We start from the raw sequence: 17,694 nt of genomic DNA, 5'->3' as shown, positions 1-17,694 counted from the left end.
CAGACTTCTGCCATCACCCCTCGGCAGGGCAACCTCCGAGCAGAGTTTAGAGACGCACAGCCTCGGTGTCCCGCCCACCACACTTTCTTTCTGTACCCTTAACACTTGTCACTGCACCTAGTTACACTACCAATAGCACTGACGCATGTCAGTACAGCATTGTTTTCTCTCACTGATATATGCATATTTTGATGGTTTTATTAACTTGAAAACCAATATGTTAAATTGGAACTTTTGCAACTTTATTCTTTTTTTGTGGTACATTATCGTCATTTTTGACCAGAGTCTTTAAAACTAAACTTGACGAAGATGAACGCAGCAGTAAAAATAATGTTGAGCTTCCCTGAATGAGGTATGCTACTTTTGACCAATAGGTTTTTATTATTTTTATTGGTGCAAAATAACAACATGTGATACAATAGATAATGGAGCAAGTGAAGATATACAACAAAACTTGAGGATGTACTAATTGTATAAAGAACATGATGTGTCACTCCAAAGAGGTGCAGAAACGGAAGAGAAAAGTGACTGCAATAGCTGTGACCATGTACAGGCATGCATCCGCACCTCCAAAACAATTCTTTCAGCATCAGATTGTAAGTTATAATTGTGATTTATAGTAGGTTGTGGCTTATGTATAGGGGGCACTTCGCTGAGATCATTCTTGAGTTTGATCATGGAACCTGAATCGGTTCAGAAGATACGTACCTTCTTGCTACAGGCCAATCACACTGACACACCTCCTGTTTGCCACTTGGCATTAGAACAAACACCTTCACGCCCGCACACTTGACTTCCATATGACAGAGTTCAGCCTCCAAAGGACAAATATGGTTGGGAAATGTGTGTGGACCGATTGACCGACAGAGTGAGCTATTGAGCTGCTGGTAAACAATAAGAAGAAGGGTCGGGGTGTCTGGAGATAGCTGTGCTGCAGTGTGTCCAAACATTTGGGATTGACAAACATTTTTCAAGAATTGTGCTGTCAAATTCAAGGGAGGGTATAGGGAAGCTGCCCTCTTCATTAGCTGTCTTGCATTAGTTGAGTCCCACAAGCATCCCATCACCACCAGGACCAGGCCAATGGAACAGTCTCATCAGCATCATTGGAAAGGTCCACACTTGTCCTGATAGTCTCTCATTCAGTGTCTTTCTCTGGTTTCCTGCACCACCACATTGCGGTATGTGGAGGCTGAATTCACGGTGGTGGTAGAGGAGCCCACCACGGTACTCTGGGAGCCAGTAGATGGCCTGCCCTTGCTGTAGAGGACTTTTTGAGATCCAGAGGCGCCACTCAACTGGTACAGACCGCCTGCCTCTTGGACCAGAGGCCCACTGCTGCTCGTTGCATCTCCGACGACCATGACTCTTTGAGAGCCAGAGATGCCACTTTTCTGGGACAGACCTCCTGCCTTCTGGATAAGAGGCCCTCCGCTGCTTGTTGACCCTCCGACCACCAGGACCCTCTGGGATCCTGAAAGCCCTCCTGCCTGCAGAGTGCCCCCCTGCACGTAGGTCATTGACCCTGCAGGGACGTTGCCCTCTACCATCATCAAGGTCTGAGAACCCGAGAGGTTCCCAGTTTGTATCAGGTTTTGCCCCTGGAATCCACCACTGTCCATCAGCACCATGTGGGGGCCACGGGCTTGTCCGCTGGACATCATTGTCTGGCCCTGAACAACCATGCCTTGGGCAGGTCCAGTCTGGGTGCCGTTAACCAGTACCATGCCTTGGGTAGGTCCAGTCTGGGTGCCGTTAACCAGTACCATGCCTTGGGTAGGTCCAGTCTGGGTGCCGTTAACCAGTACCATGCCTTGCATGTTGGTGGTTGGTGCCTCCGCCAGCAGGACAGTGTTCTGAACTTGTGGCTGGACTACGAAGTGTGTCGGCTGCATCATCGGGCTGGTGGTGTAGTAGATGGGCTGCTGCTGCTGCTGCGGCTGTATCAGGAGCATCTGGCCTTGATTTGCCATCCCTTCGTTCACCATAGTCACTCCATTCCTGACTGTGGTCATCCCTTCCCTCACGGTCGCCGTGCTTTCCTTCATCACCTGAGTACCCTCAGATAAATCCCTGACCACAGTTGTGGGAATGGTAGGCTGCAGCTTGGGTGGAGGGGGTTGCTGTTGGACGGCCATTGAACTTGATACTGAGGTCTGTGTGTTGATGGAAGCACTGAGCGGAAGAGTGAACACTTGTTTGACTTCGGTTGGGATCTTCTTGCCTCCGCACACTTCAGCCAGGGTCTTGAACTTGGTCCCGAGGTCATCAAGAAAATCCAAGTCGTTGTCATCCTCCAGGAGGCTGGAGCAGCCCACTGAGCCAGCAGAGGAGCCCTGGCCCTCGTAGTCATAGACCAGAAAACCATCCTTCGCTGCAAGGTTCTCTTTTTCACTTGTCACCTTCTGTTGAAACAGAAAAAGGAATGTGTCACCTTTTTGGTTGATTGAGCAGCTATTCTTTTGGAAAATTGGGAATGTAGCCGTCACCCAAAAACAATACCCTCTTAGGAATAGTTTATTAAAGGTATATGCCAAACTTAGCCTTTGCTTCAACTGAGAGAGTAAGTACACAGTGTGACATTTTTTGGTTCCATGAAAGACAGTCTTAGTTGAGTTATGTGTTACTACCATGGGCTACAGAAGGTAAGAGTCCACATATAGAAATAATTGCTCACCTGAGAGTAGTACTGTCCTAGAAAGTGGTCTGGCAGAGCCATGCCTTCATACATTCCTCCACCTGCTCTGGATTCTCTGCCGTCAAACTCAGAGTACAACCCACTGCCAATTGCCTGGTTCGCCATCCCCCATGATTCTCCTCTGTGGCCACTTGCGTAGCCATCTCCATACACGTTCATCCCATCCATGGAGGTTACGGATCTCTGGAAGCCCATACCTGCCACGGGTGCCATTACTGACAAACTGTTACCCATAACTATCTTTTCATCTATTTGTGTTGGCATGGTCAGGAGTGGCACCGCCTACGAAAAGGCAAATGATCCAAATGTTAGAACATGTTCAGGCCTTCATGCAGCTTTCAAGCAGACATCCTCTCAAAAGCAAGCTGCCAATATGTATGCCAATATTCCCGTCCTCCCTTGTGTGTGTAAAAGGTCAACCTACCGTATTCTCCCCCTGGCCCTCAGTGTGGTAGTTAATGAGGTGGGATTTGGTGTCGAAAGGCATCTCAGCAAAGTTCCCCGACCCAGCCCCGGCCCCCCCACAATTGCAGAAGAGCAGCATCAGAAGGCCGACTGTAAAAACAAAAAAACAAAAAGTTGTTGTCTACCTTAAGACTCCTCAAAAGTGCTGCAGGGACTGCAGTACTCGGTTTTAATTAACCTGACCCAATACGGTGTTTTCTCTTATGACAGGCAACCATTTAGTTCTTTATTACCAACACCAGGTGCTTCTATTAGTCCAATGTTGTAATTCAACTTTTCTTTTGTAGAAAGGTTTGCTGACTCATTCTTTACTTAAGGGTGTTTATAAAAATGTCTTGGATATATATGTGGATACATATCTTTGGCCGAAACTATATTTTCATCTCAAATCCAGCTATTTTGTCACACGACCCTTCTGCAGAATGTGCACATCACACTTACGTAATAACAGCAACAGGCCTAGGAGAAGCAGTCCGATGCCTGCAGGTCCTAACTCCATTCCCCTTTTGGGCTGACCGCCGGCGCCTCGTTTACCACACACCACGCCATCCTCACAGGTACAAACTCGGATCGTCGCCTTCTGTGGTTCTGGACAGGCGAAACCCTGCTGGTCCTTCACCATAAAGCTCACCTCATAGGAGCCAGGCCATGTGGGCCCCACGGCCCTCAGGATAGCTGAGGTTTCTGCCAGAAACAGGACAAACATGAAAAGTGTAGTGAGTGAAAGTGCTTTAGTATGAAGTTTACAGTATTCCGGATTAAAAACTGAATTCGGCTTTTCCACATTGTAATTTAAAAACAAGGTTCCAGACATTCTGATAGTCTACTAGTTTAAGATGCATACCAGGCACCTTCATCACTCAGTAACATAATATTCACATTTATGCAATGTATATTCCCCCAACCTCCTCTCCCCCTTCTGTTTTTGATACTTCCACATTGGCTTCATTTGAGAGAGATGTGTATAACTTTATATCTATCTGTGTTCTTGTATATCTCAAAACATAACTTTGCAATACATAGCAGTCTCCTACTCACTGTTTAGATGCTCCACATGCCATTTGCCCCGAGTTTCTTCTGGGATGATGACAAAGTGAAACGGAGCCCCATTTGGGAAGTGGTCCACATCTGTTGCGCTCACAATAACTGCATCACTTGGGGTACAGATTGTCTCCATGTTGCTGTTCAGGGAAGGGCAGTTGTCATTAAAATCCTCAACCTGGATGGCTACTGTGCCAGTGGCTGTTTTACCAGGCATGTCTGAATTGGAAGGGGGAAAAAACAAATACAAACAGATCATTCAGCATTTCCTTTGTATCTAATTCCATTTTTCAGAGACACATGCTCCTCTGAAGCCATCCTCAGACAAAACGTAGCTCCACTGTTGGCAAGGCTGTAAGATCAGCAAAACCCTTAAACACTCAAAGCGTTCCAGCTACTTTTCACTAAGAAAACCAGTATTGTAGCTGGAGCAGAAACATGGTGGTGTGTAGAGTGTAGCCTACCGTCTGAGATGCAGAGCACTATAGCCATGTATGTCCCATTGATCAGGTATGGAGATTCTCTATCAGGTATCTTGTTCAGTCTGATCTCAGCCGTCTTTGGGTCGATGGTTAGCCAGTTGTCAGGGTCCGAGCCCTTGACATACCTACATCAGAAAAGTCTGTGTTAGATATTATAATGGAGGAGCAGACGTTGTAGTGTTAACTGCAAAAGGCTTCATCTTTATGTTTGTGTGAGCACTGACCTGACGTTCTCTGCCGGTTTCCTGGTGTCTGCATCTGTTGCCTTGTAGGTCGCAATAACAGTATTCACGTTGAAAGAGCTGTCTCCCTCTGAGATGGGAATGGCTTTCACTTTCGGGTCGAAACTTGGCCCCTCGGGCAGGTTCTTTACTTTGATTTTGACTGGATAGGTTTTCCCTTTTGGCAATGATGTTCCTCCGGTGCCTGCGGTGCCTCCAGTTCCAATAGACCCACCTGTGCCACCTGTGCCACCTGTGCCGCCTGTGCCACCTGTGCCGCCAGCACCTGCACCGGCACCTGCACCTGCACCTGCACCGGCACCGGCTCCGGCACCTGCACCTGCACCGGCACCGGCACCGGCTCCGGCACCTGCACCTGCACCTGCACCGACACCGACACCTACACCAACACCAACTCCTCCCTGAGATCCATCAGCCATTGGAGCCTTGTTCCTCACAGATATTCCTAGGTCAAGTTCCTTCACATCCTCATAATCCACAGCCTGTAGCACATACAAGCACAAAGTTATTAGTGGCAGCTTTGCTGTTTGTACATATTTGTCAATACAAACTCAGAAAATTCAGTTTGATGACTGAAATGCAGACGTGTTTTACGTCCATCCAAAATGTTAAATTCATGTGCCATGGATGAATCCGGTCTTCACAAATAAACAAAAGTCGTTGTTTATTTTTAGATTAGAAATAATCCAAAAATGATGTTGGTTTATAAAATGTCCAGCAATAATGGGTCTGAGTATTAAAGAGATATATCTGTATTGTGTTTGCGTGCCAATATTGTATGTAAATAAGTAAATACTTATCAATATGATGATAGGTTTATGTGAGAGTCCAATAGCTACTTACAGTATGATGTTCATAAATGATGGTCCATTTAGAGTAAATAGACCATAAAACAGGGTATGCTTTAGGGCAGGGCTTCTACATTAATCCCATGAAAGACGGGGATACCCACACATACGATTCTTGTAAATGAAAACTGCAGTACCTTGTCGAGCATCAGGATGCCCTCGTTGGTCTTGGGGTCTGTTTTAATGCTGAAGTACCCCGCCTCGTTGCCTTTGACAATTTCAAACACAGCGTCCCAGTTTTCTGTGTTCTCCACGTCCAGGTCCTCTACTTTGAGCCTCATCACCTCCACACCCTGTGCGTTCTCCTCAATGCTGCCCTCATACTGCAAGTCAAACACATTATCAGATGAAAGTAACAGAACACTTTTGCTGATTAGCATGTCTTTGGCTTTAATGTGTGGTCTGCGATATAAATATATATCAACATTCCATATATTCTAAACATTGAAACCATTAAACTCTGAAAAGCCTCATGGAAACTATTCCCTCTCGCACCAATAGTGCTCATTACAACATGTTGATATAGTAGAGAATAGAAACCTACCGCCTGCTTTTCTAGAGTGGGAAGGTTGTCGTTTATGTCTTGGATATTAATGGTGACCGTGCTGATTCCACTCTTTCCGCCTGGTTTGCCATTTAGGTCTTGAGCTTTTACCTTCAGAGTGTACTGATCTATTGTCTGAAATCAGAAAGCAGGCTAGAAGAGTTAGAGCAGGGACTCGGGACTTAACTGTATGTTTTAGTCAAATTCCCCCAAAAATACAATAGCATTACAAATGATCAAACAGTCTAGTACTATTTACAAAACATGCACATTACATCAAAGATAATGGTGTCTTGTGATTGATGATTACATTAGCTGACATTGATCCTCAGATGGGGAGCATAATATCAGTTATCTGTAATTGCCACTGGCTCTTAGGATGCAATTCATGCTGTACCTCTCTGTCCAGGGCAGCATTTTTGACGAAGATGGTCCCATCGTTGTTTATGGCGAACATGTCATTCGGTGGGTTCTGTTCTAGGATGCTGTAAGCGAGTTGAGAGTTCTCGTTCCCTGGTTCGTCAGCGTCGGTTGCAGTTATTTTCATAACTGAAGTCCCTGTAAAAACAGCATCAAATGAAACAGTCGTTAACCTTAATGTAGATCCATTCTATTCTCGTCTGTTGTGCTCTGATGACAGCAAACTGAAAGCATTCAATTTCACCCTGGCTTATGTAACATTTCAGCAGGAACAGACAAACCGAGCTGATTAATGTTGATAGTGAAAGATGACTTGTCCCAAAAAATTCAAGCGCTGTCATATTGTTTACCAGAACCTTTTGTACTACCAGTTAAATCAGTTCATAAAGCTATTTTCACACTGTATGAATCTTTGCAAGCAGTTTATTTTTATGATTTTATGAAAAACGTTATCTTGTTTGATGAGGGGGTCAGGAATTCATTCTGGGAATAATTAGAAGGCTCGGTATTTACGACATAAAGATGCAGAAACACTCACCTATAGCACTGAGCTCATTCACATTCCCGTGCTCGAGTTGTCCAAACACAGGCGCGTTGTCGTTCTCATCCACAACCTTGATGCGTATGTCAATTTTTTCCTCTGCATGGCTGCCATCTCTTTTCTTAGCAATACCCGACAGCTAAAACAGAAATGTTCCTTAAATATCATTGTCTCCATCATCATTAGTACAATTGAATAGAACAGAATCGCTCCTGTATCACTCACAGTGTACGTGTCTATTTGCTCCCTGTCGAGCTTCTGGGTCACTCTAATAAATCCAGTTTCGGGGTCGACAACAAACACATGGAAGGGCTTTTTATTCGCACCGATGCCTTCTATGGAGTATTCGATCTTTTCCGAAGTTTCAGAATCTGACCGAATCTAAAAGGGACAAAAACCAGACCTGTTCATCTCACTGCACCGGAGAAAAAAACCTTGAAAGACAGATACATGCTTGTCTTGTCAATGATAAGATAGTCCCCTCTTTGTCAGTTTGATCCAGAGTAAATAAAGGGTACAATCAACCAGTGACTCACCTTAGCAATAAAATCCCGTTTGGTGTAGTCTACATTTTCCTTCAGCGGCTTTGGAGGGATAATCCATTCTCTTTTCCGTCTTATTAGAATATCTCCAGAGTTAGCAATCACCGCAATAACAGCCTGCAACACAATAGATGTAGAAGACAGATGAATCTTTGGTCCAATTATGGAAGGTTTATCGTGGCATAAACCTTAAGAAAACTATTCTGCTTTACATATTGACAATACTTTTGTGACAATTCTTAATGGTTTTAAGTTTGATCTGACATGAACTAAAATAATTAGAGAAATATCACATTTTAAAGACCCAGTGAAATGAAAAATACATTTTCACAGTCTCAATCCCGTCTCCCTGAAATGATTGATGACTCATCCTGGACTCAGAGGCGTTTACAAAACATCATCCAATCAAATGAGACTTTGTGCGACAAGCTAGCCACAACTGGTCATATAAAGCCAAATATATGCATCTTCGTAGCTAAGAGAGACATATCAAGGAGAGAAGAGTTGTGTGTTTAGATATCAGTGGGAAAAAAATGTTTGTTCTGTTTCTTTGCTCCTGATCCAGCAACAGGTGAGGGAGGTGTGTCAAACTCACGCTAACATGACTGCGTTTTTACTACCACCGCTACGCTAAAGGCTGACTAGTCGGCGAGATGGCGTTTAGTCGTCTTGTTCAGAAGCTTGTTAGCAACCACCATTTTGACACCTAAAAGATTCTAAAGTGACCAAAGGGGTATTAACTGATGTATTTTATGTCCCAGAACAAAACATTGAAATATCATGATCCTGTGTTAACTGCAAAAAAAGAAATGAGCACGTAAATCTCCCCAGTCTTGCCTTTCATTCATCTTTAAGTAATTTCAATCTGATAAAATTTAAAACCTTTTTTCTTCCTTTTTCAGTTGATTATTGTCTGATAGTTTGACTTGTATCTCTCGAATGTAGCCCTATGTATCTTTAGTTTGAATAAAGCCTCATGGACTCACACAGGTTATTCCAGTTATAGTGGCTGACACAGGGCCCTTCCCAGTCTGAGACTGGAGGAGCAGCACGTCATTAAACTCCATATGCTCAAAAGAATGAAAAGCGTAAGTTGTCGTGCTCTCACAAGAACACATGAACCAGGGGTAGTCAGCGTGGTGTCAGCACCGTCTGCACCCACCCACCCCTTTCATGTGACTAAAGAAGGGGAAGAGATGCATTCACTTCCTGCTGCTCATGCAGGGTTCGGTCCAGCTGAAATTTGACCTGCCGGTTTGACGAGAGAGGGAAATTCTGCTTCATTTGACAACATTCGAAACTAATGCTCAGCTGCTTGTATTTGCAGAAAAGGCAGCGTGCTCCCTGTGACTCGAGGGATATATTGACAGAAAAATGCATTGGATGTGAATTCTGGCGTGAGTGCACCTTCCAGCAGCCTTATAACTCTCCAGCGAAGACATGTTGAATTTCGGTCAAGTTGAACTGCAATGATTCTCAACCAGGGGTCCTTGAGGGACTGGCAGGAGTTGCCCAGTCCCAAATCACTTTAGAAGTAAGCCCATTGTTAGTCATCAGACTATCTATTCTGATCATAGGTTTCACTTCCTCCACAGTTATTTCCGAAAGATGAAGAGAGATCTAGGAATCCTTGTTGTGAAAAAGGTATGGAGTGTCTGGTGAGATACTAAGAGAGGCAGACACACCCTACCACGCCCAGCAGGTTTAACTGAGCCTCGCCTATTCAGTCAGTGCATGGGCATGTCAGGATGCCAGAGGAGGTATTAGAGACTTTGGGTTCCTTCAGAAAAGGAGTGGCCTCCCATCTCTGAGTGAACAGGAAGGAGAAAGTCTCACTCACCATGTTTAGGAAATGTTATTGAGTTCCTTTATGGGTATCGCTATCCTCTCTCTCACCTGGATGATTATGAGAGTATCGATACCTGCACCAATACCAGGCCCCTTAAAGTGGTGCCCATGCCAATAGAGTATTTCATTTTACAACTTTTATTCCACTTCATTTGATACCCATTGTGTGACTGGAAGCATTCAGTTGCGTTCTACTGCCAAGTTTGCCAACTATAAACAAAATACAACTATGCCACACTCGAATAGCTGCTGTTCTTGTGGGCCAATCACTCGCTATATTATATCTAAGAACGCTGGTGATGATTGGCTGAGAGCAAACCCAGATAAATAGTCTTTTTATTTTCTAGATCTGGGCACAAAAAGGATCCATTGCATGCGTTGTTAGACTGGAGAGGTGTCGTTACTACTTGGTATTGGGTTATTACTCCTTAATAATTCTCCAGTCAGAAATTATGTTATGTTGTTCTGAATCTGTACCCAAAAAAACTCACACCACAAAGAGCACAAATGAGAATTAGGTGTTGATTTGAATCAGCAATAGGTAGCGTCAAAGTGCAGAATTGTCAGAAGTAGAAAGATGAAGCATAATACTTGGTCATGAAGTTTGCTGTCCTCGGAGCTGGTCTCTGATACAAATACACTTTTGTTCATGGGTTATCTTCTGTCAAGTAATCTGTTACTGATGCTCCCAGTATTAATGGGTGCATGGACCCTTCCTCGGCTTTATGAAAGGCTTGTGACATCATCATAATATTGTTTAAAATCACATTTTAATAATCCATCCTAATCACACGGACCACTTTGTGGTTCACCCAAGGGCGCCGAGTGAACCAACGTACGGGAAGTGATCTCACATCGGTGTGTCAGGCTCGTTATTTTTAAGTACACCAACTCAACTCAGGCTTTGACATGTGACACTGAACACAGCCAGAACACACCTGTGCGTTGCCATGGCAGCCAGGTATTTATAATAATAATAATAATAATCATTTATTTTACATAGCGCTTCTCTAGACACTCGAAGTCGCTTTACAGAGTTCAGAGTCCAGTAGTCATACACACACACACAGTCATCCCGGTGGTGGTAAGCTACATCAGTAGCCACAGCTGCCCTGGGGCAGACTGACGGAAGCGTGGCAGCCAATCAGCGCCTACGGCCCCTCCGACCACCACCAACATTCATTCACATCCATACGAATCGGGGTGAGGCTGCGGTGCATGTCTTTATGATGGTGGGGGAAACCGGAGTACCCGGAGTAAACCCACGCAGACACGAGGAGAACATGCAAACTCCACACAGAAAGGACCTGGAACGACCGGGACGACCGGGATTCGAACCCAGAGCCTTCTTGCTGTGAGGCGACAGTGCTAACCACTGAGCCACCGTGCTGCCCATATTTGTTCGAATTAACACAGACACGGTAATTAAGCCCATGATATGAGCTTTTTGAAGAATACATCCTGGAAAGGCAATCCGACTGGAACTACTGGTTTCTGCAAACGGAGCGGAGAGTGTGTTGTTTGCTTCTGCGTTCAGGTAGAACCTCTAAACGTTCTCTTTACCTGGAGCTGAAACCAGTCACTCAGACTTACGCTATGTTTAGAGTTTAACAAAAAACAGTTTCCGAATCTCAACACAGCTTGAATCCAAAGAAAACCAACAGCAGTTGAAAGACGGAAGGGTAACTCACCGTCAGTAGTAGCAGGACAAACACTGGGGAAGAGAACCCAATCATGGCTGGTCCCGGTATCCGTAACAAATGAATCTCTAGAGTCCTAGTGGTGCTGGTTAGAGTCCCAGACTGATTGTGATCTGATGGAGACGAGGAGGAGGCTTATGAAAGAGGAGGACTCCACCTCACACACGCTCTCGCTCTCACACACACCCTGCAGGAGAAAGTGAGTGTGTATGTGTGCGTCCGTGTGTGTGTGGGGGGGGGGGGGGTACTCAATAATAACCTTGTTATTAGTACAAAGAAAAGAATAATAGAAGCAAACTGACCAGGAAGAGTAAAAATGACCACAAAAAGAACTTTAAAAGACTAAACAGAGACTCACAACGACAATGAAAAGTGGGAGAACAACCACAAAGACACACCAAATGACCAAAAAATAACATAAAACAACTACAAAGGATACTAATCCGCTGTAAAAGGGACCCATAACAACCATGAAAAGGGGAAAACAATCATAGGAGACACAAGACAACTAAGACAAACCGATTGACTACAAAGAGACAATGTAACAGGTGTCAGGCTGTCACCAGTAGGTTTCCCCCCTAAGCACCAAAGGATCAGCAACAAGAGGGATATTTGATATCAACATCCTAAACTGACAGTAGAGGGGAACCTAGAGCGTCCAAGTTTGAAGTGTCGGGCCACTGACCAAGCATTGCTGAACAAGTTGGGATTGAGAAGATGTTGTATGGACATGTCATCAGTAAAGAACCCAGGGCCGTAGGGTGTTTGGGGTCTTTAATTATTAGATACTCTCGCCTGACCCAGCCGGTGAGGGTCTGTCCAAATGGTGCCCTGGTCCATAGATCCCATATCCAGATCCACAGCCGCTGCAAGTCCTTGTTAGCAGCCTCCAGAATGTTCTTGGTGCACTGCAGTCTGCTGTTGGGAATGGCCAGCAAAGCCCCGGCACCCAACTTGGACTGGCTTCCAATAGGTTCTCCAGGCTTTTCTCCAGCAAACCGTCACCAGATCTGCGTATTTTGTCCTTTTGCACTCATTGTATGCATGTACATATGTGTACAGATTGTAAATTTGTCATTTGTGATATTGGCCTATAAAATAAACTGAATTGTATTACATTTAATTGTCTTCTTCAATTTGGTCTTCAGGAGGCCGTAAGTTTCAGCAGGAGCACTTGCTTTGTAGACTTCGAAGTTAATGCCATGTCCGGGATGAGCGGAGTGTTCCGATGTTTTCTGGGAACTTGAGCTGCCTAGGTTGTCTTTGAGCAATAAGCAATCCCGAAAGTACAACTCCTATCTTATTGCGGTAAACAAGAGCAACTACATGCATCTTTTCCCACCACTTCCCCATTAGGAGGCTGAAAGTATCATGGTAAGTTAGGACTAATACTGTCTGATATGGTCACCAATAAGAGAAACCTTGTGTCTGCTGTTTGATCGGTTTCCATGCCAACTATCCAGTTAGTGAAGTTAACCAGATTTGTAAAAACTTCTGTAGTTGTCTGTGGTTGATTTCCATGTTAGTTTCGGTGGGCTGTTTTAAAATAGAAACATGGAGTATATATGCAAAAGGCATTTTAAAATATAAGGTAAAATATACAGGAATATACCATAATGGAATAATATAGCCCAAGTCTGAACTGAGAAGAAAACAAATGAGGTGAAACTGTGAATTTAAAAAGGCTTTTCTTTGATCTTGGGTTTTGGCAAACAGACACATGATTCAAAGGAGGAATGTTGGGACGTTTTACCTCACAAGTCGACATAAACAGACAGGTAGGGCATGGTGTTGTTTCTTCTGCTGAATGCAGGTGTGTCCGTGAGTCATACAGCCAGGAAATAAAAATGTTATTGATCTTGATCATGATTAGTCAGTGTCTGTTTTTGAGTTTTGGCACATGTGACTAGATAATAAACGTGGTTGGTGTCTGTGTGGTGTTCCTTCTTGATTTAGAGGGAAACTGTTTTGAGATTTCCAAAGAAATTTCACTTTTCAATGTTTTCGAAAAAATTCCTTTTGAAAAGATGAAAGAAAAAGTAACGGTTGTGAGTCATCGAAATGTAAGCCGCATAACACCATCAGCTATTTTAAGTTCTGCAACGAATAGAAGATCAGACTTAAAATGAGTTTGCCATAAAGGTTACTTATAATCCTTCATTGTACCAATGTATGAACAACTAAAGTAAGTAGTAAATGGTCTCAGTAAGCTGTGATGGATGTTTACAATGGCAGTTTGGGTTATACATGTCCTGTTCCCCTTGTTTCTCAGACAAAACGTGACCTGGAGCTTTGTTTCCTCAATTAATGTGGAAAAGAAACAACAGAAAGACGAGTTTTGTTCTTTCACTGCATCTATAAAGCACCAGTAAATGCTTTAATGAGTAAAGGCATAGGTTACATTGTATACACCATTTATAAATAGTGACTTATTGGAGTGGTTCCAGAAAACAAAGAGTACATTTTTGACATAGTAGTACTTGTATATAACAGCAATGCAACATGTTACAGCGTAACAATTGTACATAACAACTGTACATATTTATATGAAGTTACATAACAAGCATGAAGTCAACGTTTACTTTTAATTTTACGTTGGACACAAACAGCGGTCTCCTGGTTGAAAGACCTGTTTGTTTGACCCTCCAACCAGCCCTTGGTGCAGCCAATAGAGGGCCACGGGGTCTGGCCCCACCCACCTTGAGCCACAACAATTCTAATCATAATATTAATAATATTTATAAATGATAAAAATTGTTAATATTGGTGTTTTAGAAATATGGGCTGTACCCAGTAGTATTTGTAAAATAGGATATCTGCACAAAATATATGCTTTTCCTGCACTTCCTGCACTGTCTGAGTGTCTCAGCTGTGCTGGGGCCGAATCGTTTTGGCCCTGAAGAGACGGGTCTAAGAAGCAGTTTAGCCTATTAGTGATTATAGATATAAATGAGTGATATACAACTTAGCTTATCACCGTCCTAAAATATGTTCAGCTTTGTGCCAAAGTCATCTGGCCCAAAGCTGCGCGTTCTCGCCAAGCGCTTTTTTAACGAGATGACAACGGCCAGCGGGAGCGCGAGCGTGAGCACTTCTCTTCCAAGAAGAACCGACCTGGTAAAATTGCTCCTCCAAGACCCGTTTGAGAGAAGAACTTTGGAGGGGAAACTACAGGTAAAACAGCTGGTCCCAGATCAACCTCACAAGAAGACAACAGACTGGCTGGAATGGAAGCAGCACATTAAGCTTCTGTAGAGACTGGTACACCAGGAAGGTTTGGAAGCTTCTGTACAGACCAGCTTTATAATTCAAACAGATCCAACATGGACAGTTATGAGAGTAAGGGACATGAAGCACTTTGAAATTAAGAAAACACCAGGACATGCATGGATAACTCTGTCAAGCAGCCATATTGGGCAAAGTGAATGTCGCAACCAGCTGGACGACGGCCACAGGATTGAGGTGAAGAAATACAATGAGCATAAAAAAGGCACACTTTAACACTAACAAGGTTCTTAGGGGCATCTAAATATATAAACATGTTCTATTATATTTTCTATATATATGTGATTTATATTATACAATATATATATATTTTATTAGAATATATTAATTATATTTATATTGTATATTTATATTATATGGTATTTGTATATCATATTATACTGAATATTATATTTATATATATGTATATATATATATATAATATACTGAATTGTATGAATAAGATGTCCTTATTATGTCAGTGTTGGAATAAATGTTAAATATTTAACTACTAAGTAGAAATGCTTGTTTTATACTTTTTTTGCATTGAATCATTATGGGATGTTTGCTGAAATTGATTGGATGGCCCTACCACAAAAAAATGTCACCAGCCACCCCTGCCTTGGTGTACTTCTTTGTTTGGTGTACTGCTGCTTGATTTACATCTCTTGCTCTGACCGAATGCAAAAACCTACATTAAGTAACTTAATGTGTTTTTGGTTTGCGGAAACGTACAATGAACATGTTTTCCTGCTAACCGGTTTGCCTCGTGACGTAAACGTGACATAAGGTGATGAAAACCAGTATTGTTAAACAGTTGCTAACGTAATCATGAAGAATAAATTACAAATGTAACATAATATAATTGTTCCTGTGAATTAACACATACGATTCCAGTTGAAGGTGATGAATATCTTCACCAATGTGTGCCCAAATATCCCAGAATAAATGCCTGATGATGAACTGTTGGAAACAGGTTTGGGTATGCAGCTTGTCGTAACCATGGACCATCCAACCCACTTCTGTGTTTACCTCTGGACTGACACGGTTGGTGCGGTCTCCTTATTACATGGGTGGAGTCATTCTATTCAGCGCTAAAAACCGGTTCCACAGGAAACTGTCTCCGGCCGACTGAAAAGCATGAGTAATCAGACAAACAAAGGCAAAACATAACGAGTAAGCGGCTTCGACATGTCGGTCCATGAACTGAGAGACTAACCCAGCCAGCATGTGACGCTCCCTGCATATCATGCTCATGTTGAGAGACAGCGGTTTCTCATGAGAAACACCTACAAGCCATTGGACATCATTACTGTTTACTCTAAGCTGCCTGCAAGCATTTATAAGCCATTTGTTAAAACCTAATAAAGGGTTAATAGAAGCAGATAAAAGCAAGTGTTTAAGTATTCATTGAAATACCTGTATAACTTCTGTGAACATATAAAGCTCTAATAATATCTTAAGATCACATGGTTTAATTGGTCGTCTGTTTTAAACCATTCACAGCCGGGTTTAAACTACTTATTGATGTGTTCAAAACCTAAGAAAATATGTTGAGCTTCTTTGTATAATCCTATTTCATATGTATAGTTGCTGCAGCAGTTACCGAGGCGTGTAACTGTTACAAGCCCTTTGTAACTGGAGGACATTCTCAGTCTGGAGCTCATTGTCCGATGCAGGGAGGTGACGCCTGCTAAAGGTATCAACAGTTAGCTGTACAGGACGGGTTTCAAGACGGGTGACATTCAGGGACTTCCTAGATTTCTGTTGTGATAGTTTGAGCTCTGTCGGGGGATGGTCATCGCTCAGTCGAGTGTGGCTGTAAGGGACCAAAATGCATTTGGCTGAAGGCTAAAACAAGCCTCACTAGTTCACTTTTAGAGTTTTAAGTCCATTGTTATTGAGAAGTATTGAGATCTTTGACTATAATTAAAGAGCCAATAGTCAATTACAAGTTGAAGAAAACATTTTCAAAAAGTAAAAGTACAAACGTTTTAGCAACAAAATATACATTTAACTGGATTGACCGTGGCATTACCTGGTAGTTCATCACAACACTTTCCCACATTTTGCTTTCGCTCTACAGAAAAGTGAAAAATGCCTTCACAATGAAGACTATGGGGCAGGTGGTAACCGCATTCAACTGGTGACTGTGCATATCATTCATTTGTTTAGTGAGTAAGAGTCTCTCTATCGTCAAATGAATGAAAGACTACATGTTTCAGAGCTCAAAGGCATTTGTGTGTGTGTATGTGTGTGTGTGTGTGTGTGTGTGTGTGTGTGTGTGTGTGTGTGTGTGTGTGTGTGTGTGTGTGTGTGTGTGCGTGCGTGCGTGTGTGGGTGTCTGTGTGTGTGTGTGTGTGTGTGTGTTTGATAACAAGGAAGTTAGAGTGAGAGAGGGGACTCCTCCGTGAGTTTTTTTCTGGTTTGTCAGGTCATCATGGCCTTCGTCTGTTACCAGGCAGTTCCCTCCACATTCCTCCTCCTCCTCCTTTCTCTGCTCAGGTGTACACCTGACTGAAACATGACCTCTGAGTAATGGAAACCTGTGGCACTGTAAGGAGAGAGCTCAGGTCTGCCGCTCAAACAATGTCCTCACTGTTCGCAGCCTAGTGGACGTCTCTTTAAATGTGAATTAGAGCAGAAAGTTTTTGGAGGACTCATGTCGACATTTAGGGCCAGAGTTACTCATACTGCTATTTATCTGAGGCTGTAACTAGATCAGCTTAAATAGAAAATAGATAGATAGATAGATACATAGATAAATAGAAAGATAGATAGATAGATAGTAAGATAGATAGATAGATAGATACATAGATACATAATATAGAAAGAATAGAATAGAATAATATCAAATTAACTAACAAATTAAACAGTAGTGGGAAGATGTAGCTAATCAATCAAACAAACAACAGTGTAACGTTGTTGTCATTGAGTGATTGATTTGCTCAGAGGTTTTTTATTTTAAAGTGTATAAAGCATTTGTGATTTTTTTTCATGGAAGCTAAAATGATCAATATAAATAAAGCATTCATGTTTTTCTTCCAGAACAGATTACA

The 17,694-nt window shown here is 42.9% G+C and overlaps 1 protein-coding gene across 1 annotated transcript; it reads right to left on the bottom strand.

The window, feature by feature from the left end:
- Positions 1-371: 371 nt before the first annotated feature.
- dsg2.1 (desmoglein 2, tandem duplicate 1) lies at positions 372-11,413 on the bottom strand. The gene is made up of 14 exons (XM_056415209.1): positions 11,363-11,413; positions 7,818-7,940; positions 7,507-7,662; positions 7,279-7,420; positions 6,718-6,878; positions 6,321-6,455; positions 5,914-6,099; positions 4,911-5,410; positions 4,669-4,811; positions 4,202-4,423; positions 3,605-3,847; positions 3,123-3,253; positions 2,678-2,980; positions 372-2,405 (listed from the first exon to the last, which is right to left on the bottom strand). Exons 1-14 carry the CDS (start codon positions 11,405-11,407, stop codon positions 1,143-1,145), a joined length of 3,753 nt encoding a protein of 1,250 aa, XP_056271184.1. The 5' UTR covers positions 11,408-11,413; the 3' UTR covers positions 372-1,142.
- Positions 11,414-17,694: the final 6,281 nt, after the last annotated feature.

This window comes from Pseudoliparis swirei, chromosome 5, assembly GCF_029220125.1.
Source record: "Pseudoliparis swirei isolate HS2019 ecotype Mariana Trench chromosome 5, NWPU_hadal_v1, whole genome shotgun sequence".
Classification (NCBI taxonomy): Eukaryota; Metazoa; Chordata; class Actinopteri; order Perciformes; family Liparidae; genus Pseudoliparis; species Pseudoliparis swirei.
The sequence above is the reverse complement of the archived record's forward strand: the minus strand, read 5'-3'. Positions and strand labels throughout refer to the sequence as shown.

Coding starts and splice junctions, on each gene's coding strand:
- dsg2.1 (XM_056415209.1), bottom strand. CDS start 11,407: ATGATTGGGTTCTCTTCCCCAGTGTTTGTCCTGCTACTACTGACG. Junction 4,424..4,668: donor AGTGCTCTGCATCTCAGACG/GTAGGCTACACT, acceptor CTTCCAATTCAG/ACATGCCTGGTAAAACAGCC. Junction 3,848..4,201: donor GCATGTGGAGCATCTAAACA/GTGAGTAGGAGA, acceptor TGTTTCTGGCAG/AAACCTCAGCTATCCTGAGG.